The sequence below is a fragment of the Trichomycterus rosablanca genome, chromosome 17 (genome assembly GCF_030014385.1).
Source record: "Trichomycterus rosablanca isolate fTriRos1 chromosome 17, fTriRos1.hap1, whole genome shotgun sequence".
Lineage (NCBI taxonomy): Eukaryota > Metazoa > Chordata > Actinopteri > Siluriformes > Trichomycteridae > Trichomycterus > Trichomycterus rosablanca.
The window spans coordinates 30896046-30919332 of NC_086004.1; the positions used below are offsets into that span (position 1 = coordinate 30896046).

At 39.0% G+C, this 23287-nt stretch overlaps 2 protein-coding genes and 1 long non-coding RNA gene across 4 annotated transcripts; 2 read left to right on the forward strand and 1 right to left on the reverse strand.

Moving 5' to 3' along the window:
• Window positions 1–76: 76 nt before the first annotated feature.
• ankdd1a (ankyrin repeat and death domain containing 1A) lies at window positions 77–9366 on the reverse strand. Of its 2 annotated transcripts, XM_063012761.1 has the most exons (16): window positions 8948–9366; window positions 7971–8074; window positions 7337–7435; window positions 6255–6353; window positions 5598–5702; window positions 5391–5501; window positions 4581–4679; window positions 3493–3591; window positions 3309–3407; window positions 2374–2472; window positions 1866–1964; window positions 1579–1677; window positions 1355–1450; window positions 1089–1281; window positions 308–439; window positions 77–215 (listed from the first exon to the last, which is right to left on the reverse strand). In XM_063012761.1, the coding sequence occupies exons 1-16, from the start codon at window positions 8976–8978 to the stop codon at window positions 157–159; spliced, it is 1623 nt and encodes a 540-aa protein (XP_062868831.1). In that variant the 5' UTR covers window positions 8979–9366; the 3' UTR covers window positions 77–156. The 2 variants fall into 2 exon arrangements, with proteins under 2 accessions (XP_062868831.1, XP_062868832.1); XM_063012762.1 differs by lacking the exon at window positions 5391–5501 and having other exon boundaries at window positions 8948–9356.
• A 513-nt stretch (window positions 9367–9879) lies between these two features.
• Window positions 9880–14837, forward strand: LOC134331659 (uncharacterized). The gene is made up of 2 exons (XR_010015142.1): window positions 9880–10100; window positions 14184–14837. It is a non-coding gene; the product is annotated as an uncharacterized LOC134331659 (long non-coding RNA).
• A 5236-nt stretch (window positions 14838–20073) lies between these two features.
• LOC134331622 (NAD-dependent malic enzyme, mitochondrial-like) lies at window positions 20074–22676 on the forward strand. The gene is made up of 4 exons (XM_063013108.1): window positions 20074–20563; window positions 20868–20938; window positions 21383–21517; window positions 21844–22676. The coding sequence occupies exons 1-4, from the start codon at window positions 20521–20523 to the stop codon at window positions 22003–22005; spliced, it is 411 nt and encodes a 136-aa protein (XP_062869178.1). The 5' UTR covers window positions 20074–20520; the 3' UTR covers window positions 22006–22676.
• Window positions 22677–23287: the final 611 nt, after the last annotated feature.

The window sequence follows — 23287 nt, forward strand, 5'->3', positions numbered from 1 at the left end:
AACGCTTAGAAAAATCAATAAAATATTACTAGTAACTGAAGTAACACTAATTTTGTGGCTGAAAAAATCCCCTCTGTTGCATATTAGTTTTTGCACTTTAATGAAGTTGCATATATTGCTGTAAATGTCCTCAGTGCCATTTAATTTACAACTGGTTCACATTGTTGCACACTTTGAAGACTTTAGATCTGCATTGGCTTGCTGACGGATGCTCTCTGTTGAGAAAAAAAGCAGAAAAGTCACAAAAGTGGTAATACAAATCACAAAAAAGCTGTAGCTTGAAGCATGCTGCAGGTTTACTTCTTACCTGCCAGATCCATCCTTGAGATACCCATCAGACCCTCATACATTCTTTTTATGGGGTTTTCACCAGCAATCAATACCCCATGCAGCCAGATCAGCAGCATGCGATATCCATGTTCCTTATAACTTTTAGTGCCTTAAAATGACACATTTATAATAGCATGAGTCCACTTATTTACATGCACTGAACCCATATCAAATCTCTTTAAAATATAACCTCATAAAGGTTGTATTATAAATAGAGCAAAATTTTTTAACAGGACTCTAAAATGGCCACTACTGCCCCTATTGGTGAAGTCTAGTTTGCTTTTCCACTGTGTTGTTGTATTTAGCTACTGTACTTTTATCTAAACTGAAATCTTTCCTACAGTACTTATCTTAAATCCTCAGACACACCGCAATTAATGTTAAAAAACTGAACCTTCTCTTTGCCTCACCATGATATTGTATCTCCCAAAAACTTTGCCATAACTTTCAGTTTTACATCTACTGTCAGACCACAAGAAAAAAAATATAAAAGTAACCCTAGATCCTTTAGGTTTTAGAATTTTAATATTTACTTTTTTTTAGTTAAAGAGAAGTCGCTAAAATGAGGGTTAATGCAACATCAGCCGTCTATATTTCCAACGGTCACAAGCACAATAAACCAGTGGGTGTTAACCTTCCTCCCGCATGGTAAAACTGATTGTTACAGGCTGACTGTTGTATTTTGCATTAGCATTAAACTATATATTCCAAATGTTTAAAATGGAAAAATTATGGGGTAGTGACTTAATTTACTCTACCTGTCCACTGCTGTTCTATGGCTCGCATTTGTGCATCTGTAAAGTGCCAGTGTTGTGCCAGTGTCTTCCACTCTCCAGGTTTTAGATATTTTGTGGCTAACTTCCATAAAATAGAGCGGATGTGCTGCGTCTCTGTCCTGTGATCCTGTTTAAAGGTCACATTCCTTATCCCAAAGGATTCAGCATCACAGTCCTGCGAAACAGAACAGAAATAAGTTTTGGTTTTAACTTAGACTAACAAGTGTGTATAAATATCTCATAAATACCTGTTTCCATTTGTAAAATCGATTAGCTTTGATAATCATGTCTACCACGTTTACATGATTGCTTCTAGCTGCAATGTCCAATGATGTCTTTTTCTGCTGCACATGTGGAAATACAGATGTTTTCATTCATGTAATCAAGCAAAATGAATTAAAAATACATACAAGAAGTAAATAAATAAAAACGTGTTTTAAGTATTTTATTAAACTGGCATGTGTGATTGCACCTTGTCGAGTAGTTCGAGGTTAACTCCAGCCAGGAGGATCAGTTCAGCTATGTTCTGGTATCCATGTTCTGCTGCTATGTGCAAAACTGTTTGCAGCCGCTATGAAACAAATGGAAACAATCAGAGAAACTAAAACTGAGCAAAAAAAATATTGAATAAAATGAAATTAGCTGATTAACATTTTTTGTAATTGAACTTGCTAATGTTTGAGTTTCTTTTGCTGAAAGAGTTTAGGATTTATTGCTAAGTAATGTAAGTGAGTGTTGGATTTAAAATGATGTACTCACATAATCAAACAAGCCCAGGTCACAACCTGCATCAATCAGTATTTTAACAATCTCAGTGTAGTTGTTGAACACAGCAATGTGTAGTGCAGCTGTATGATTCTGATAAAAAACAAACAAACAATTAATTTAGTTAAAATGAAGCCTAACCCTAAACCTATTTTATTACAATAAATTAATAAGTTATGATTGTCTAACCAATACAATTGTAATATTAAATAAATCGAATAAGTACCAACACCACATGAGAGTGTAATACCCCTGTAATACCATAATTAATTGCTTTTACAAAATACTTAAAACTGTATTTAATCCCCTAGAGTGGTGTGGCAGTACTCTACACTACTTGCTAAGTGTCTCAGAATTCACTATAGTATGTAATCCTGGGTGTGAAATGGTTGCTCTAACACAGATTTAAATACCTGTAAATTGAACATTTCCCACATTAGCCATATACATTTTATTTGATTAAAAGATTAATAAGATCATGTAAAATGGTGTTTGTACTCACACTGTCCACAGAATTGAGATTGATTCCAGCTTCCACCAGCAGTCTGACCTCCCGGTCAAACCCATGTAGAGCTGCAAAGTGAAGAGCAGTCATATTCTTCTGAAAAAATCAATATTAGTGTCATGCAACTTAAATAACTGGCAAAAAACATTACTGTGCTGTCTGCACATGCTTAAAAAAAAAAAAATAGCACATTATCATGTGCAACAAAAAAAAAACAAAAAAAAAAATGACACAACCTCGTGTGTTGCTGTACTTTTGATGTGAGCTGAAATAATCCAGACATCATGCAGCTTTATTTTTAATTCTGCCTGCAGTCACGGTTCCTGCAGTGAGGTGGAAATGCAGAGAAGAAACATGTCCAGGATAGTAACTGTGTAGTTACAGATCCCCTCAAGTTCTTAAAAACATGGTGCATCTATACAAGTATTTAACTATAATAAAGCACCAGTTATTTTAGCTTGTTTTTCTTTTCAAACATTTTACACATATAAAAATATACCAGGGTTCCACTGGCTTAAGTTTTACTGACTTTAAATTTTACGGAGCTTATGAGATAATTATCAATTGTTGCAGGGCAGAGGGTCTCCAGGACTGACAGTGAGGAACCCAAAATACAGTATGGACTATAATATAAAATGAGCTATATGGAGTTCCTATTTAGAGGTGTTCTATTCCTTAATGGTTGAGCTGCTTTCTATGTCCACCATCAGACATGTCTAGATCATCTTGCCTGATTCATCAGAACTTGAGAAACACAGTCATTAAGGCTCTTATACTAGCACCAAAATGGATTACATGTTTTAGTTTGACTAAGAAAGCCTTTTTTAATCTGATAATTCTGGATGAAGAATGTCTGCTGAATGCAATGAATGTAGTATAATATGTAATAAAATTACACCATATTTTCAGTAAATTATGTATTTTTTACATACATTGGTCAGTTCATTAACATTGCAGTGAGCGTTCAGCAGCAGCCTGACACATTCATAATGTCCTCCACTAACAGCCAAGTGTAAAGCTGTCATACCATCCTGATAGAAAAAAACATTATTTATTATACAGTAAAACACAATATAATAAAACACAATGTGCTTGCAGATGAATTTTATTGCTCACAATGTTTCTCTCATTCTTGTTCTTTCCTGTTTCTAGAATTTTCTGCATAACCTTAGTGTGGCCATGAATCGCTGCCAAATGCAGTGCAGTGTTCTCCTGCTGTAAATACATTAGTCATAAAACATCAAATAATCACGACTATTACTGAGAATCATAAATCAATAAAGAACTTATAAAGAAGTTGCTGGTGGTCCCACAATATGAGGTTAAACGTTTATTAAGATTTAACAACACCATTAAATACCTAGGTTTTGCATTCCATTGCAGTCAACACACTGATTGACTAATTCTTCTTACACTTATGGGTAATGTACAGGTAATGTAGAGCGCCCAGTCTAATCCTATTGCATGTTTTGCAAGCGTAGTTCAACAAGCGGTAGTTTAAAGTGATCTAAATATCCCAGGGCCATCACACAAATTCCCACAAACCTTCACAGACAAATTTTGTGCTATTTAAGCATGCCCATAGTACAGTATGGTGCACACAGGAGGACAAAGACCTACAGACTTTTATAGACTTAGCAGAAGGTGTCATTAATGCTGATTTACCCTAGATGTAATTTCTTTCAGTGTTCTATGGTCCGCCACTTAATGTTGCTGTGATTTTCATCAGTTTTGTACCATTTTTTTTCTTGATTCAGTTCAGATAGATATTTTATTAATCTTGAAGAAAACCTTGTTCAGCCACTGCATTTAGGTCCAGAACCATTTGGGTGTTAGGCATACTAGGGCAGCCTTTTTCACCATTACCTTATATGCATGACACTGGAGAACCTGAGGAAATCTGCAGGAAAATGCTAAAGATTTCACAGGCACTGATCAGATTCGAGGTTCAAACCTTTGTCCCAGGATCTTTTTAAACTGATTGACCTGATGCAGGAGTTGCCCTTTTGTAAGTTATAACAAAAATATTAACAGGGCCAATACAGAATTTATCTACTTTTATCTTAAGCTTTTTAAAAAAGTATCTTTAGAGTTTGTAATGTTTAGTTTGTCAACTTGTTGTTAACTTGGTTTTCCTCCCAGCAGACAAAACAAGCTTAATTATCTACGAATTTTAACATTTAGTGCCGCCTGCTAGTTCTTACCTTGTCCTTTAGGCCATGTGTACAGCCCATACCAATGAGAAACTCGGTCACCTCCAACTGTCCATGTTCTGCTGCCAAGTGTAATGCTGTCTTAGCTGACTGACACACACAATCAAAAATTGTAGACCAGGACACATTATTATTACCTTTTTAATTTAAAACACTAACATAAATGTATTTTACAATAATTCATTCATCTTTAGTTAGTGAGCCTGATTCTGGGTGTCTAAACTTTATCCATGAAATACAGGGTGCAGAGGGGGAAGTTCAGTGCATCAGTATCTTACTCATTTAAAACTTTCTGTAGCAATTAAAAGTTAAAAGTTTTTGAAAGGTGGAAGAACATGCAAGTCATTACACAGCCAGTAACCAGAAATGAGGATCAAACCCACATCCACAGGATACAACTACTACCTGCTGTACAACCTTATCACCTATGTTTCACAATAGCAGGTACAAATATAGTTGATTTCTCTGTCCAGTCAATGATTAGATGCCGCTGTTCACATAAACAATAAAATGAAATATCATCCAAGTTAAAAGAAAATAAAAACTGGAGTAAAGCTTTATACTCAGGCCACCACATTCTTCATATAAAGGAAAAAGGTGCAAAGTGTTTTTCAGAATCCACAGTCGCACTTGTTTTAAAGCCTTTATCTCCAGTTACTCTGGGTGGCAGCACGACTAAGTAAACAAAACTTATTTTTATTTGAAGAATGTGTATTGGATTTCTAACATGAAGGCTGTATAATTATTACCACTCTGTTAGTTTTTTTTCCTGGAGTAAAAACAGCCATTTGTCTGTGTTACCATCAATGTAAAGCTTGTAGGAGTGGAAACATTTCCAGTTTTATTAGCCATTCTATGAAATTCTCGATGGCTCAGTGAAGCAGCAGGCAGCTGGATCTTGGATCTTGGTTTCTATGGGTGGGCAAGACATCCTAAATCATCTATCATGGTTACACTGGTGAGTGTATGACAACAAAATTTTGGATATAATTAAAAGAGACTTTTCACCATGTCAACTCTGTCGAGCTGAAAATCCTCCAGATCTTCCACTATGAACTGCAGAATATGGACATGACCTCTCTGGGCAGCACAGTGCAGAAGATTTAACCCGTTCTGAAGAGCAGAGTTTGTATATTTCTTAAAGAAGGGATGTTAAGGGTGGAATAAAAAAGTTTTGTTTTATTTAAACTTTACAATCAACCCCAGAAAATTAGAATACTCTGGTTGTTTACACCACTATGCTAAGCCAACTTAAAATCTATTATCTGCTATATTAAAGCAAGTCTTTATAAAAAGGTTGTGTGTTTTGGGTCATTATTACACTGAAAATTCCTCTTTAGGGCTAAGGGTTGGTTTGTTCCAAAACCCACCCCTATTTTCATCTTACTGACAAAGGCTATTTGGTTCTGTACCAAAATATCTTAATAGATGGAAACCCAACCCTGTTCCAGCTGAAGAGAACCTACAAAACATGATTTGTTTAAGTTGTAACCTGTAACTAAAAAGCCACACAAAACAAAACACATGAAAGCTATAATTACTAATAACCAAAAACTTAAGTGTGTGTGTAAATATCCTTCTAATGAAGACACACATGTAAAAATGTAAAAAATAAGCAATATAGAAAATGCTGACCACCACATAGGAGCAAAATCTTTGCCTTACTTTGTTTTGGCAGTTGAGTTTTGCACCAGATGAAACAAGAATCTTCAGGGTTTTGAGGTGACCAAACCAAGCTGCCAACAGTAAAGCATTCATGCCAAACTGCAAACACACACACAAAGATGGTCGTGTAAATTAATCCCTGGAGTTAATAAAAGTGTATATATATATACATACAGTGGGGGAAATAAGTATTTGATCCCCTGCTGATTTTGTAAGTTTACCCCCTTACAAAGACTTGAACAGTCTATAATTTTTATGGAAGGTTTATTTTAAGAGAGAGACAGAATATCAACAAAAAATCCAGAAAACATTAAATAAAAGTTATAAATTAATTTGTATTTAATTAAGGGAAATAAGTATTTGATCCCCTACCAGCCAGCAAGAATTCTGACCCCCACAGACCGGTTATGTGCCCATGAGGCTCACAAATTAGTCCTGTCCCTGTATAAAAGACTCCCGTCACAGAATCAGTTTCGTCCGTTCAAATCTCTCGACCACCATGGGCAAGACCAAAGAGCTATCAAAGGACGTCAGGGACAAGATTGTAGACCTGCACAAGGCTGGAATGGGCTGCAAGACCATCAGCAAGAAGCTTGGTGAGAAAGAGACCACTGTTGGTGCGATCATTCCAAAATGGAAGAAATACAAGATCACAGTCAATCACCCTCACTCTGGAGCTCCATGCAAGATCTCACCTGGTGGGGTAAGAATGATTCTGAGAAAGGTGAGGTCAGTCCAGAATTACACGGGAGGAGCTTGTCAATGATCTCAAGGGAGCTGGTTTTTTTTATGTTATTCACTGTTTACATACCCCCTCAATCACCACTGCATTCATACCCCACCTGGACCCCCACCACCCATGAACAATTAAGAACATTACAATATAACATTCAGTGACCTTTAGGTTATTCATTTCAGACTCTTCTCAAATGCACTTCTGAGAAAGCAAATTAAAGATACAGTTTTTCAGAAGTAACAAAACAGAAAATAACAGATTTAACATCAGGTTTAAAATAAAAGAACCTTTATGAGATGATAATAAGAAATTATCATTCTAAAAGCCTGCTGATGTTGGTACATACAATGTCTGCATCATCCAGCTCAGTGTCATGTTCCAACAGCAGGCGTAGAGCTTCTTCACTTCCAGCTCCTGCAGCCCAGTGCAAAGCCTTCCGCCCCACCTACACATGAACATGATGATACTCAAACAAGGAACTTAACATGAGCTTAAAAATAAATAAACATTGAAATCTTTTAGGTTTCATGGAAGCCACAATAATTCCAGTCATATTTGCAGTGGTGTGTTGTGTGCTGTGAAAGGAGGTGAAAAACAGGTCACGTCTGGATACAAGACCAGAAACAAAAGCGTTTCCTTGGCCCTTGTGCATAAAAGGTTAAAACAAAAGATCTGGAAGCACAACTTCCTGTAATCAAGCTTCCTTTTCTTTCTACAGTAAGTTAAGTGCTTTAATTTTAGATAAAATGATTGAACATAAAAATACTAAACAAAATATAAATGTTAAAACTTTTAATGACTCTTTAAACATTTTGTTAATCCAGGTATGTTACACAATGTAAAGTGTTTAGTTTATATTCTGTTCTAAATATCTGATGTTTTTTAATAAATGTTTATTTATTTCTAAAACGAATAAATGTATAAACAACTTGTAAGCTTTACAGATCTGTGCAAATGTAGGTACTTTCTTTTGAACTTACGTTATTTTTTACTTTAATGTTCACCCCTTTTCTGATGAGCTCCAGCATTTTGTTGGTGTCGTTTATTTTTGCAGCATTGTGAAAAAATGTCTCTGATCGCAGCACTACAAACACAGTATACACTAAAATTTAGTCTGTGGTGTTTTTATTCAGCATAAGCAAACACATTCTTGTACATTACATAGACACCAGGTTATTGTATGCTTAAACATTTCAATTCTAGCAGCAACTACCTTAAACTAATTAAAATCCATGTTATTTATCTCATCTCAACTGAATTATTAGGGATCTGTTTAATTAACACAATCGTACATTTCTGTAAACTGCTAAAACACATGTTAATTATGAATAAAATAGTGCAGAAGGATGTGATTGATGGGATGGGTGAGGGCAGAAATATAACACCCTCACTTATACACAATTATACATTTTAGTATTTAGGCTGAACAATAAAAACAACACTAATAGTGGTATTTTAATGTAAAACCCTAGTATTACAAGGGTTATACTGTGTTTCCAGCCATATTACTTGATAGTGTCTGTCTATTTAATAATCCTTCCTTAAATCATCTCACTAAAGCACAATTAGTCTGTGGTTTTTTTGCACTATTTATTTAGCTCCAGAACACACAACTGAGCTCAGAACTCGAACAAAACACTGTGTGCTTCCTCACCGTCCTTCATCTCCTCACTTCTATTCTGAGAAGTTCCACAATCCACAGAACAAAATAAAATTTCATTAATGAAGAATTTTACTGGTTTTTTCCACAGTTCAGGTTTGTGTTGAAATAGTGTGAGTGGGAACCATTTATTCAACAGAGATTTAAAAGACTACTACAGATTTAAAATGTCTTATTTAGTCTATTAATAAAATAACAAATGATATTTACCTGTATGCTGAGGATAAAAAGATATGTTCTCACTTTTACATGAATTCTCTATTATTTAAATGATAATATTTTATAAGTAAATCTTACGGATGTCGTCCTCTGACACCAGACCGTCCATTTCTGAAGAAAATCTCTCAGTAAAAGCATAAATATTCCGGATCTTTTATCCACACCTCGGCTCTTTCTGATAACCAGTAAACGCTTTAACTAGTCACATTTCACATTTTACTCGTTTAGTTTAGTTTTTCAGCAGAAATATTTCCACAGTGCCGAGGTAAAGAAATTTGACGCGTTTGAGAGACAGCGACCTCAAAATCTACCGCATTTCACACTGAATGAATTTTACTATGGGAATCGATTCTCAAGATCTGGAATCGACTCTAAAGAAATGGTTCTTCGTCAAAACTACTGTACAGAATGAATTATTTTGAAGAATCGACCCAATACCCGTCGTAAATATAGGAAACCGAGAATAGGGATAAACACCGAATCCACTAAATACGGATCATCACTGTATCAGGCTGTACAATGAGCCGAGAAAATCTGCTGTGTTACAAATACCATTATAAATACTGTGCTAAAATACATTTGACCAATAATGCGACTTCTGTTTAGGGTTTTGTGTGCGGATTGAGACAGACCCCCAACTTGTCACACTGCAACCCTGATAATACGCGGTATATAATATTAAAGGAAATGTATTATTTAAGCCAGATTTTTCCTAGAAGTACAGATTGAGAATGAATATATAGGTTAGAAACGTAACACAAGACATGTTATTTTATGCATTTCCTATTACGAAGTGTAATTTTTAAACCAGATATTCCCTAGATTTTATTGGCTAATGGCTAAATGTTTGGGCTTTATGCAGTGGCTGCTGGTCATAACTCGTGATTAACAGAATTTCAAATGAACCAATCAGCTGCGAGGACCGTAATTGTAAATTCACCCAATTAGCTGCTGCATCTTTCTGGCGGCTGTTAGATCTGTATGGATGTTCAAACGGGAAATAAACTCAGGAAAGTCTCGGATATTCAAGTAAAATGGACAACAGAATTCGTTTTATTTTTACGTGAAAGGACAGTTTATTCTGTGGAGAAACCCTCAACATTGAAAGACATCACCAAATACACACATTATACCAACTATAAGGAAGAGCACCAGCAGAAAACTAGCGTTTAAGGATCATTTGATTGTAAACGGCTTTCACAGGATCTGGACGGTGTGATCGGGATATGTGGTGAGTAACCGAGGCTTTATTCTGCTGATCAAGTTCTAGAGCTCCAGAAAAGCTGGAACTGTTTCATAACGTTAGTTAGTGATACGGTCGATTATAACATTTTACTGGAGAGGCTAGAAAATACAGCAGGTGTTAAAGGACTCGCACTCTCTTGGTTCAAATCATATCTCACTGACCGCTCTCTATTTGTTTATGTAAATAATAAATGCTCGGAAACTACAAAAGTAAAGTGTGGTGTTCCACAGGGGTCGGTACTGGGACCGCTATTATTTACCCTCTATATGCTTCCACTAGGTGAAATTATTCATAAACATGGCATAAACTTTCACTGCTATGCAGATGACACACAGCTGTATATATCAGCCAAACCAAATGATACTGACACAATCAGTAAGATAGAAGATTAAAGTGTAAACGACATAAAAAACTGGATGTCAGGTAATTTTCTTTTACTTAATTCAGATAAAACTGAGGTTCTACTTGTTGGCTCTAAAGCTGTGAGGGACGAGTTATCTAACCTGGTGCTAAACTTAAACACGTTCTCTGTTACTCCCAGCCCAGATGTGAAAAACTTGGGTGTCACAATAGATTCAGATCTTTCCTTTGATACACACATTAATAATATTACTAGAGTTGCTTTCTATCATTTGCGTAATATTTCTAAAATAAGAAATATACTCTGTTAATGATGCAGAAAAACTGATCCATGCGTTTATAACTTCTGGGTTAGATTATTGTAATGCTCTTCTAACTGGATGCTCTGGTAGATCCATAAACAAACTCCAGTTAGTTCAAAATGCAGCAGCTCGAGTGCTAACGAACTAGAACATTTGATCATATCACTCCTGTTCTATCATCTCTACACTGGCTGCCAGTTTAATTCCGCATCGATTACAAAATACTTTTACTAACTTATAAAGCGCTACATGGTCTGTACCACAGTATCTGAGTGAACTTATTAATCACTACAGCCCAGCGCGTCCACTTCGTTCACAAGATGCAGGGTTACTTATAGTTCCTAGAATTAAAAAGATCACGGCTGGTGGAAGAGCGTTTTCTTACAAAGCTCCACAACTCTGGAATAATCTTCCTGCCTCTGTTCGGGATTCGGACACAGTCTCAATGTTTAAGTCTAGACTGAAAACATATTTATTTTCTCAGGCTTTTGATTAGTATAGACAAAGGTGCAGAACTTAGGGGTTCTTGGTCATAGAAACTTGTGGTGATCAGGGATGTTGGGTTGCTGTCGTTCTGCCTCTCTTGTCCGATCACTCAGGTTTGGTGACGGTGGGGAGATGGGCGCTGATGTCCTGTGAAAGCCTTCATGACCTTGTTACCTGCTCGCTCTCCCTTTTAGTTCTGCTGTAATAATTAGGGCTGCCGGAGTCTAAAACTCTCTGTAAAACTGTTTTACTCAACTAGCATTGTACAGTATATATATATATATATATATATATATATATATACAGTGTATCACAAAAGTGAGTACACCCCTCACATTTCTGCAAATATTTCATTATATCTTTTCATGGGACAACACTATAGACATGAAACTTGGATATAACTTAGAGTAGTCAGTGTACAGCTTGTATAGCAGTGTAGATTTACTGTCTTCTGAAAATAACTCAACACACAGCCATTAATGTGTAAATAGCTGGCAACATAAGTGAGTACACCCCACAGTGAACATGTCCAAATTGTGCCCAAATGTGTCGCTGTCCCTCCCTGGTGTCATGTGTCAAGGTCCCAGGTGTAAATGGGGAGCAGGGCTGTTAAATTTGGTGTTTTGGGTACAATTCTCTCATACTGGCCACTGGATATTCAACATGGCACCTCATGGCAAAGAACTCTCTGAGGATGTGAGAAATAGAATTGTTGCTCTCCACAAAGATGGCCTGGGCTATAAGAAGATTGCTAACACCCTGAAACTGAGCTACAGCATGGTGGCCAAGGTCATACAGCGGTTTTCCAGGACAGGTTCCACTCGGAACAGGCTTCGCCAGGGTCGACCAAAGAAGTCGAGTCCACGTGTTCGGCGTCATATCCAGAGGTTGGCTTTAAAAAATAGACACATGAGTGCTGCCAGCATTGCTGCAGAGGTTGAAGACGTGGGAGGTCAGCCTGTCAGTGCTCAGACCATACGCCGCACACTGCATCAACTCAGTCTGCATGGTCGTCATCCCAGAAGGAAGCTGACGCACAAGAAAGCCAGCAAACAGTTTGCTGAAGACAAGCAGTCCAAGAACATGGAATACTGGAATGCCCTGTGGTCTGACGAGACCAAGATAAACTCGTTTGGCTCAGATGGTGTCCAGCATGTGTGGCGGCGCCCTGGTGAGAAGTACCGAGACAACTGTATCTTGCCTACAGTCAAGCATGGTGGTGGTAGCATCATGGTCTTGGGCTGCATGAGTGTTGCCGGCACTGGGGAGCTGCAGTTCATTGAGGGAAACATGAATTCCAACATGTACTGTGACATTCTGAAACAGAGCATGATCCCCTCCCTTCGAAAACTGGGCCTCATGGCAGTTTTCCAACAGGATAACGACCCCAAACACAACCTCCAAGATGACAACTGCCTTGCTGAGGAAGCTGAAGGTAAAGGTGATGGACTAAACCCAATTGAGCACCTGTGGCGCATCCTCAAGTGGAAGGTGGAGGAGTTCAAGGTGTCTAACATCCACCAGCTCCGTGATGTCATCATGGAGTAGTGGAAGAGGATTCCAGTAGCAACCTGTGCAGCTCTGGTGAATTCCATGCCCAGGAGGGTTAAGGCAGTGCTGGATAATAATGGTGGTCACACAAAATATTGACACTTTGGGCACAATTTGGACATGTTCACTGTGGGGTGTACTCACTTATGTTGCCAGCTATTTAGACATTAATGGCTGTGTGTTGAGTTATTTTCAGAAGACAGTAAATCTACACTGCTATACAAGTTGTACACTGACTACTCTAAGTTATATCCAAGTTTTATTTCTATAGTGTTGTCCCATGAAAAGATATAATGAAATATTTGCAGAAATGTGAGGGGTGTACTCACTTTTGTGATACACTGTATATATTAGGGCTGCAACTATCGATTATTTTTGTAATCGAGTATTCTATTGATTATTCCAGCGATTAATCGAGTAATCGGATAAGAAATACTTTTGTTTATATATATATATATTAGGGCTGTCAAACGATTAAAATTTTTAATCGCGATTAATCTCAGAATTTCATATAGTTAATCGCGATTAATCACATTAAAAAAAATTCTGTGTAAATGTTATAGAAAACAAGGATTTTTAAGTGAAATGTTACAATTAAAATGGTGAACACATTTTATGCTAAATGTACTTATGTTAAAAACTGCTGGGACAAGAGAAAACTGTAAGGGAGTTTTATTTACTCACAAACTCCAGTTAGTTCAAAATGCAGCAGCTCGAGTGCTAACTAGAACTAAAAAATTTGATCATATTAGTCCTGTTCTATCATCTCTACACTGGCTGCCAGTTAAATTTCGCATTGATTACAAAATACTTTTACTAACCTATAAAGCGCTACATGGTCTGGCTCCACAGTATCTGAGTGAACTTATTAATTACTACAACCCAGCGCGTCCACTTCGTTCACAAGATGCAGGGTTACTTATAGTTCCTAAAATTAAAAAGACCAAAGCTGGTGGAAGAGCGTTTTCTTACAAAGCTCCACAACTCTGGAATAATCTTCCTGCCTCTGTTCGGGATTCGGACACAGTCTCAATGTTTAAGTCTAAACTGAAAACATATTTATTTTCTCAGGCTTTTGATTAATATAGACAAAGGCGCAGAGCTTGGGGGTTCTTGGTCATAGAAACTTGTGGTGATCAGGGATGTTGGGTCGCTGTCGTTCTGCCTCTCTTGTCCAATCACTCTGGTTTGGGTAGGAGAGGTGGGCGCTGATGTCCTGTGAAAGCCTTCATGACCTTGTTACCTGCTCGCTCTCCCTTTTAGTTATGCTGTAATAATTAGGGCTGCCGGAGTCTAAAACTCTCTGTAAAACTGTTTGTCAACTAGCATTGTACATTATTAACTACATTCTCTGTTGTTTTACCCCGAGGGCATTCTGATGGAAACCTGTTTACCCGCCGAGGTTAAGGATTGAAGTCGAGACTGCCGGGACAACGATGCTGCTCCTGTCAGATGTGACGGGTCTGGAGTAATTGCAACGACAAGAAATTCACTACAGACTTTATTGAAGACTAGAGCGGATAACAACTCTATTATTATTTAATTGTTTATTTATCTATTTATTACCACTGTATGACTTTTAGATCATTCAATTCTGTGTTTGTATGATTTGTGTAAATCGTGTATTTATTTAAAGTATCCTCCAGACCACCCAAGAAGGATGGGCCCTGTTGAGTCTGGTTCCTCTCAAGGTTTCTTCCTGTAATTTTCAGGGAGTTTTTCCTTGCCACAGTCGCCCTCGGCTTGCTCAACAGGGGTTTTTGTATCTGTTGGTCCTGGATTTTGTAAAGTTGCTTTGAGACAATGTATATTGTAAAAAGCGCTATATAAATAAAGTTGACTTGACTTGACTTGACATACTAGGTAGTAATACTATCCAATGGTTTGATGGCCATTTCTACACGAAGTGAGTGTGTTTTGACCCTTTGGGGCTTCCATAGTTCATGGACAACGTGCTTGACTCAGCTGTCCGGTATTCTTTACCGTAACAGAATAAGTTAATAAAGTGTTCTGCTCCCGACAACTTGTGAATATAGCGTGTATTTATTTCTTTATTATGCAAGTGCAGATGCTACGACGCTCTTTTACATTTTGTTAACAAACCGCAAATGAAAAACGGTGACATGTCCGACATTAAAACGTTTGTTCTACCAGTCAAGTCTCAACATGAACTAGAATTTGCGTTAATGGCACTATTTATCTTAATCGCGTTAAATTGAGATTGCGTTAATGCGTTATTATCGCTTTAACTTCGACAGCCCTTATATATATATATATATATATATATATATATATATATATATATATATATATATATATATATATATATATATATATATATATATATATACAGTGTATCACAAAAGTGAGTACACCCCTCACATTTCTGCAGATATTTAAGTATATCTTTTCATGGGACAACACTGACAAAATGACACTTTGACACAATGAAAAGTAGTCTGTGTGCAGCTTATATAACAGTGTCAATTTATTCTTCCGTCAAAATAACTCAATATACAGCCATTAATGTCTAAACCACCGGCAACAAAAGTGAGTACACCCCTTAGTGAAAGTTCCTGAAGTGTCAATATTTTGTGTGGCCACCATTATTTCCCAGAACTGCCTTAACTCTCCTGGGCATGGAGTTTACCAGAGCTTCACAGGTTGCCACTGGAATGCTTTTCCACTCCTCCATGACGACATCACGGAGCTGGCGGATATTCGAGACTTTGCGCTCCTCCACCTTCCGCTTGAGGATGCCCCAAAGATGTTCTATTGGGTTTAGGTCTGGAGACATGCTTGGCCAGTCCATCACCTTTACTCTCAGCCTCTTCAATAAAGCAGTGGTCGTCTTAGAGGTGTGTTTGGGGTCATTATCATGCTGGAACACTGCCCTGCGACCCAGTTTCCGGAGGGGGGGTTCATGCTCTGCTTCAGTATTTCACAGTACATATTGGAGTTAATGTGTCCCTCAATGAAATGTAACTCCCCAACACCTGCTGCACTCATGCAGCCCCAGACCATGGCATTCCCACCACCATGCTTGACTGTAGGCATGACACACTTATCTTTGTACTCCTCACCTGATTGCCGCCACACATGCTTGAGACCATCTGAACCAAACAAATTAATCTTGGTCTCATCAGACCATAGGACATGGTTCCAGTAATCCATGTCCTTTGTTGACATGTCTTCAGCAAACTGGTTGCGGGCTTTCTTGTGTAGAGACTTCAGAAGAGGCTTCCTTCTGGGGTGACAGCCATGCAGACCAATTTGATGTAGTGTGCGGCGTATGGTCTGAGCACTGACAGGCTGACCCCCCACCTTTTCAATCTCTGCAGCAATGCTGACAGCACTCCTGCGCCTATCTTTCAAAGACAGCAGTTGGATGTGACGCTGAGCACGTGCACTCAGCTTCTTTGGACGACCAACGCGAGGTCTGTTCTGAGTGGACCCTGCTCTTTTAAAACGCTGGATGATTTTGGCCACTGTGCTGCAGCTCAGTTTCAGGGTGTTGGCAATCTTCTTGTAGCCTTGGCCATCTTCATGTAGCACAACAATTCGTCTTTTAAGATCCTCAGAGAGTTCTTTGCCATGAGGTGCCATGTTGGAACTTTCAGTGACCAGTATGAGAGAGTGTGAGAGCTGTACTACTAAATTGAACACACCTGCTCCCTATGCACACCTGAGACCTAGTAACACTAACAAATCACATGACATTTTGGAGGGAAAATGACAAGCAGTGCTCAATTTGGACATTTAGGGGTGTAGTCGCTTAGGGGTGTACTCACTTTTGTTGCCGGTGGTTTAGACATTAATGGCTGTATATTGAGTTATTTTGAGGGAAGAATAAATTTACACTGTTATATAAGCTGCACACAGACTACTTTTCATTGTGTCAAAGTGTCATTTTGTCAGTGTTGTCCCATGAAAAGATATACTTAAATATCTGCAGAAATGTGAGGGGTGTACTCACTTCTGTGATACACTGTATATACATACATACATATATATATACATACAGTGTATCACAAGTGAGTACACCCCTCACATTTCTGCAAATATTTGATTATATCTTTTCATGGGACAACACTATAGACATGAAACTTGGATATAACTTAGAGTAGTCAGTGTACAGCTTGTATAGCAGTGTAGATTTACTGTCTTCTGAAAATAACTCAACACACAGCCATTAATGTCTAAATAGCTGCAACATAAGTGAGTACACCCCACAGTGAACATGTCCAAATTGTGCCCAAATGTGTCGTTGTCCCTCCCTGGTGTCATGTGTCAAGGTCCCAGGTGTAAATGGGGAGCAGGGATGTTAAATTTGGTGTTTTGGGTACAATTCTCTCATACTGGCCACTGGATATTCAACATGGCACCTCATGGCAAATAACTCTCTGAGGATGTGAGAAATAGAATTGTTGCTCTCCACAAAGATGGCCTGGGCTATAAGAAGATTGCTAACACCCTGAAACTGAGCTACAGCATGGTGGCCAAGGTCATACAGCGGTTTTCCAGGACAGGTTCCACTCGGAACAGGCTTCGCCAGGGTCGACCAAAGAAGTCGAGTCCACGTGTTCGGCGTCATATCCAGAGGTCGGCTTTAAAAAATAGATACATGAGTGCTGCCAGCATTGCTGCAGAGGTTGAAGACGTGGGAGGTCAGCCTGTCAGTGCTCAGACCATACGCCGCACACTGCATCAACTCGGTCTGCATGGTCGTCATCCCAGAAGGAAGCTGACGCACAAGAAAGCCAGCAAACAGTTTGCTGAAGACAAGCAGTCCAAGAACATGGATTACTGGAATGCCCTGTGGTCTGACGAGACCAAGATAAACTCGTTTGGCTCAGATGGTGTCCAGCATGTGTGGCGGCGCCCTGGTGAGAAGTACCAGGACAACTGTATCTTGCCTACAGTCGAGCATGGTGGTGGTAGCATCATGGTCTTGGGCTGCATGAGTGTTGCTGGCACTGGGGAGCTGCAGTTCATTGAGGGAAACATGAATTCCAACATGTACTGTGACATTCTGAAACAGAGCATGATCTCCTCCCTTCGAAAACTTGGCCTCATGGCAGTTTTCCAACAGGATAACGACCCCAAACACAACCTCCAAGATGACAACTGCCTTGCTGAGGAAGCTGAAGGTAAAGGTGATGGACTAAACCCAATTGAGCACCTGTGGCGCATCCTCAAGTGGAAGGTGGAGGAGTTCAAGGTGTCTAACATCCACCAGCTCCGTGATGTCATCATGGAGGAGTGGAAGAGGATTCCAGTAGCAACCTGTGCAGCTCTGGTGAATTCCATGCCCAGGAGGGTTAAGGCAGTGCTGGATAATAATGGTGGTCACACAAAATATTGACACTTTGGGCACAATTTGGACATGTTCACTGTGGGGTGTACTCACTTATGTTGCAGCTATTTAGACATTAATGGCTGTGTGTTGAGTTATTTTCAGAAGACAGTAAATCTACACTGCTATACAAGCTGTACACTGACTACTCTAACTTATATCCAAGTTTCATGTCTAGTGTTGTCCCATCAAAAGATATAATGAAATATTTGCAGAAATTTAAGGGGTGTACTCACTTTTGTGATACACTGTATATATATAGGTGTGTATATATAGGTATTTACATCTGGATCTGATACACAGTTCAGAAGATAGCACCTTTTGTCTAAACCCACCCATTTTTCTTGTGAGCATAGACAATCAGCACTATTTATTGTTTAAATAATCAGTGTAACAGGACACACCTGGGCAACAAAACACACCTGACAGTCACCTGTTCCAATACTTTTGCTCACAATAAAAATGGGTGGGTTCAGACAAAAGGTGCTATCTTCTGAACTGTGTATCAGATCCAGATGTAAATACCTGGAAATAAAAGCTGAAATGTTGATCTTTTGTCTCATATTCATCTTTTAATGTCAAACCCAAATGTTTTCAGTCTACAGCAAAAATAAAGGGATTGGCCTCACTGTTCCAATACTTTTGGAGGGGACTGTTATATATACAAGGGTTGGACAAAATAACTGAAACACCTGTCATTTTAGTGTGGGAGGTTTCATGGCTAAATTGGACCAGTCTGGTGGCCAATCTTCATTAATTGCACATTGCACCAGTAAGAGCAGAGTGTGAAGGTTCAATTAGCAGGGTAAGAGCACAGTTTTGCTCAAAATATTGCAATGCACACAACAGTATGGGTGACATACCAGAGTTCAAAAGAGGACAAATTGTTGGTGCACGTCTTGCTGGCGCATCTGTGACCAAGACAGCAAGTCTTTGAGATGTATCAAGAGCCACGGTATCCAGGGTAATGTCAGCATACCACCAAGAAGGACAAACCACATCCAACAGGATTAACTGTGGACGCAAGAGGAAGCTGTCTGAAAGGGATGTTCGGGTGCTAACCCGGATCGTATCCAAAAAACATAAAACCACGGCTGCCCAAATCACGGCAGAATTAAACGTGCACCTCGACTCTCCTGTTTCCACCAGAACTGTCCGTCGGGAGCTCCACAGGGTCGATATACACGGCCGGGCTGCTATAGCCAAACCTTTGGTCACTCGTGCCGATGCCAAACGTCGGTTTCAATGGTGCAAGGAGCGCAAATCTTGGGCTGTGGACAATATGAAACATGTATTGTTCTCTGATGAGTCCACCTTTACTGTTTTCCCCACATCCGGGAGAGTTACGGTGTGGAGAAGCCCCAAAGAAGCGTACCACCCAGACTGTTGCATGCCCGGAGTGAAGCATGGGGGTGGATCAGTGATGGTTTGGGCTGCCATATCATGGCATTCCCTCGGCCCGATACTTGTGCTAGATGGGCGCGTCACTGCCAAGGACTACCGAACCATTCTGGAGGACCATGTGCATCCAATGGCGGTGCCGTGTATCAGGATGACAATGCACCAATACACACAGCAAGACTGGTGAAAGATTGGTTTGATGAACATGAAAGTGAAGTTGAACATCTCCCATGGCCTGCACAGTCACCACATCTAAATATTATTGAGCCACTTTGGGGTGTTTTGGAGAAGCGAGTCAGGAAACGTTTTCCTCCACCAGCATCACGTAGTGACCTGGCCACTATCCTGCAAGAAGAATGGCTTAAAATCCCTCTGACCACTGTGCAGGACTTGTATATGTCATTTCCAAGACCAATTGACGCTGTATTGGCCGCAAAAGGAGGCCCTACACCATACTAATAAATTATTGTGGTCTAAAACCAGGTGTTTCAGTTATTTTGTCCAACCCCTGTATATATACAGTGTATATGTACGTACCTAAGATTGTGTCATGGTAGTTGTTTAGTGACTGAACAGAACAGGATAATACAAATGTGTTTTAAGATAGAATATTTTTGATATATACGACTGTCTTGGATGTGCTAAGAATAACAAGGAGCAGACTGTCTCTAATTCAAGGTTTAGTGGAGCCTGTTGTTGGTCAAAATGTAAGAGAATTCAGGCCTAACTGATCATAGAGTAAATTTGATTGTTCATAAAGGATATTAAATAAAGAATCACAAAATTATAAACATGAAATATAAAATGTATTGTAACAGTAGGTGTAGCTCATCAAATGGCTAATGAATGTGCTTTTCTGTGTGTGTGTGTGTGTGTGTGTGTGTGTTAGGGTCGGTGTTTGTTTGCCAGTGGGAGTCCGTTTGCTGCTGTAACTCTGGATGATGGCAGGATGGTGATTCTGGGACAGGGGAACAATGCTTACATATTCCCAGGTGTGGATTTGTGTTTTCCTATTTTATTTTTCCAATAATTTGGAAAAATGAATGAGTTGTGGTTTTGGGCCATGAATTCTCTGAGTGTTATTTGGGATATCTCTGATTTTGGGTCCTGCCAGCGTTTAGAAGCTGTACAAGTAATTACTGAATTTATTTACATCCAGAGGACAAACTTCATCCACAAAAACAATAACAATGATTATCATCTTTATTTAGTGTAAATATATTTTTATTTTGTACTCTTTCACTGTACAGTCTATTATGTTTTTTACCTCGACTAATAGAAATGTGTGTTTGTTAGGTGTGGCTCTGGCAGTAATTCTGAGTGGTGTTAGACACATCAGTGATACGGTGTTCCTCGAGGCTGCTAAGGTAAACATTGTTTGTGTGTGTGTGTGTGTGTGTGTGTGTGCGTGCACATGCATGTGTTAGGCAACACTCATGCTGCCCATGTTATTAGGATTATTTGCTTATTAATGTAAGTATTAAATCATCCAACCATGTAGCAGCAGCAGCAGCCACCTATAAACTTATAAAGACTCAGATTAAGATCTTTATGTTTACTTTAAACAGCAGAATAGAAAAATGTATAGCTTTCTTGTTGTGTAATAATTTAGGTTGTATTTCTTGATGCAACGGTGGACTGTATTAAGTGATAATGGTTTTCTAAGGTACTTGTTAGTGTATGTGGCTAAATTTCTCACAGTATCATGATGGTTTTTAATATGATGCGGATGGTTATAAGGTCACTCACCTTCTCTCTCTCTCTCTCTGTCTCACTGTCTCACTGTTTGCATATGTGTATGTGTGTATCAGATCTTAGCAGAGCAGTTGACGGATGAGGAACTGAATCAGAATCAGGGTCGTCTCTACCCTCCTCTTTCCAACATTAGGGAGGTTTCTTTACAGATGGCTGTGAGGATAAGATTTGTGTTTATACATACACACAATGTGAGTAAAATTATGTTGACATCCCTTCTAATTATTGAGTTCAGGTGTTTAGGTCACACCCATTGCTTCCAAGTTTTTTGCAACAGTTTGGTAAAGTTTGTACATCATACAGATACATGCTGTGGAAATGTAATTAAACACATTGTTATCAGTGCTGTGAGTGGAACTAGCGCTCCAACCAAAAATATAAAGTGTCTAGTGATCAGAAAGTGTCTACTGATTGACTAAAGAAAGATAAATACACCTTGTGTTCCTAACTGTACACGCACAATCAGTGCTAACAGGGTATGTGTTCCCCCCAAAAAAAAGTGTGTGTGTTTGTTTAGGTGGTGGAGTTTCTGTACAGTAAAGCAATGGCATTTCGGTACCCAGAGCCACTGGATAAGGAGGCGTATGTGAGATCCATTGTGTGGAACACGGAGTACGATTCCTTCCTCCCAGACATCTACGAACGGGCTGGACTGTCCCATAGTCCTATAGTGGAGTAATCATACACCCTATAGCATACACCTGAAACAGTCACACCCTTCATTTACAGCTGTGTAATGTTTAACTATCACACATCCCCATGGGGAGTGATTCCTAAACTCCTTCTGCTAATGTAAATGTACAGTGTTGCTATTATTTAAACACTCCACGTGTGTGTGTGTGTGTGTGTGTGTGTGTGTGTGTGTGTGTGTGTGTGTGTGTGTGTGTGTGTGTGTATATCAGCTAATACATTTAGTGCTTTGTGTTTCTATGTGTGTTGGTGTGTATTTGGGTTTATTTCACTGCAGGCTTACAGTATTCATTATAATAAAATGTGGGGGTGGTCGGGTGTAGTTGGGGCAGTGAGAAAATCTCGAAAAAAGTGTAACTTTAGTTTCACCCTAAGCTGGATTTTAACATAGGGCCTAGAACCTGAGAGAACTACATGTGCTGCACTCAGCCCACTGTGCTACTCAAACAATGACGTGTTAGATCTGTTGTAACGCTGATATAACCTGTGCACACAATAAGCCTAAAAGTGAAAACTACTTAAAATAAAAAGAAAATGCTTTGTAATTCCCACAGTAACGTCAGAAGCCATTCACTCTGTTACAGGTTGAAAAATAGTGAAGAAATAGCCTTTGCTTGATTTGAATGAAGTTGACCCAACAAAGCATGTGTTTGTACCATTTCCATTCTGTCCCAAATGTTTGTGATGTAGAGTTTTATATTTGTATTTGTCTTTCTATTGTTATTTTAAAAATATGCAATTTGCACAGTTAGGTTAGTAATTAGTATAGTTTTGCTTTGTGTTTTCATGTACTCCCATGGAGTGTTTTTAATGTAGAAGTACATTTTCACCAGCTGTAGAAAAGGGCAATGAAACAAGTTTACTTTTAAATACCATGATTATTAGCTCAGGGGGATATTCCAGAAAGCGGGTTTAACAAACTTCAAACTTAAACCTGAACTGCGAGTTGACTTACAGGGGTTGGACAAAATAACTGAAACACCTGGTTTTAGACCACAATAATTTATTAGTATGGTGTAGGGCCTCCTTTTGCGGCCAATACAGCGTCAATCGGTCGGTCTTGGAAATGACATATACAAGTCCTGCACAGTGGTCAGAGGGATTTTAAGCCATTCTTCTTGCAGGATAGTGGCCAGGTCACTACGTGATGCTGGTGGAGGGAAACGTTTCCTGACTCGCTTCTCCAAAACACCCCAAAGTGGCTCAATAATATTTAGATCTGGTGACTGTGCAGGCCATGGGAGATGTTCAACTTCACTTTCATGTTCATC

Coding starts and splice junctions, on each gene's coding strand:
- ankdd1a (XM_063012761.1), bottom strand. CDS start 8,978: ATGGACGGTCTGGTGTCAGAGGACGACATCC. Junction 6,354..7,336: donor AGCTGGATGATGCAGACATT/GTATGTACCAAC, acceptor GTGTGTTTGCAG/TTTGGCATGAATGCTTTACT. Junction 4,680..5,390: donor CTACAAGCTTTACATTGATG/GTAACACAGACA, acceptor TGTGTGTGTCAG/TCAGCTAAGACAGCATTACA.
- LOC134331622 (XM_063013108.1), top strand. CDS start 20,521: ATGGTGATTCTGGGACAGGGGAACAATGCTTACATATTCCCAG. Junction 20,564..20,867: donor CAATGCTTACATATTCCCAG/GTGTGGATTTGT, acceptor TGTGTTTGTTAG/GTGTGGCTCTGGCAGTAATT. Junction 20,939..21,382: donor TGTTCCTCGAGGCTGCTAAG/GTAAACATTGTT, acceptor TGTGTGTATCAG/ATCTTAGCAGAGCAGTTGAC.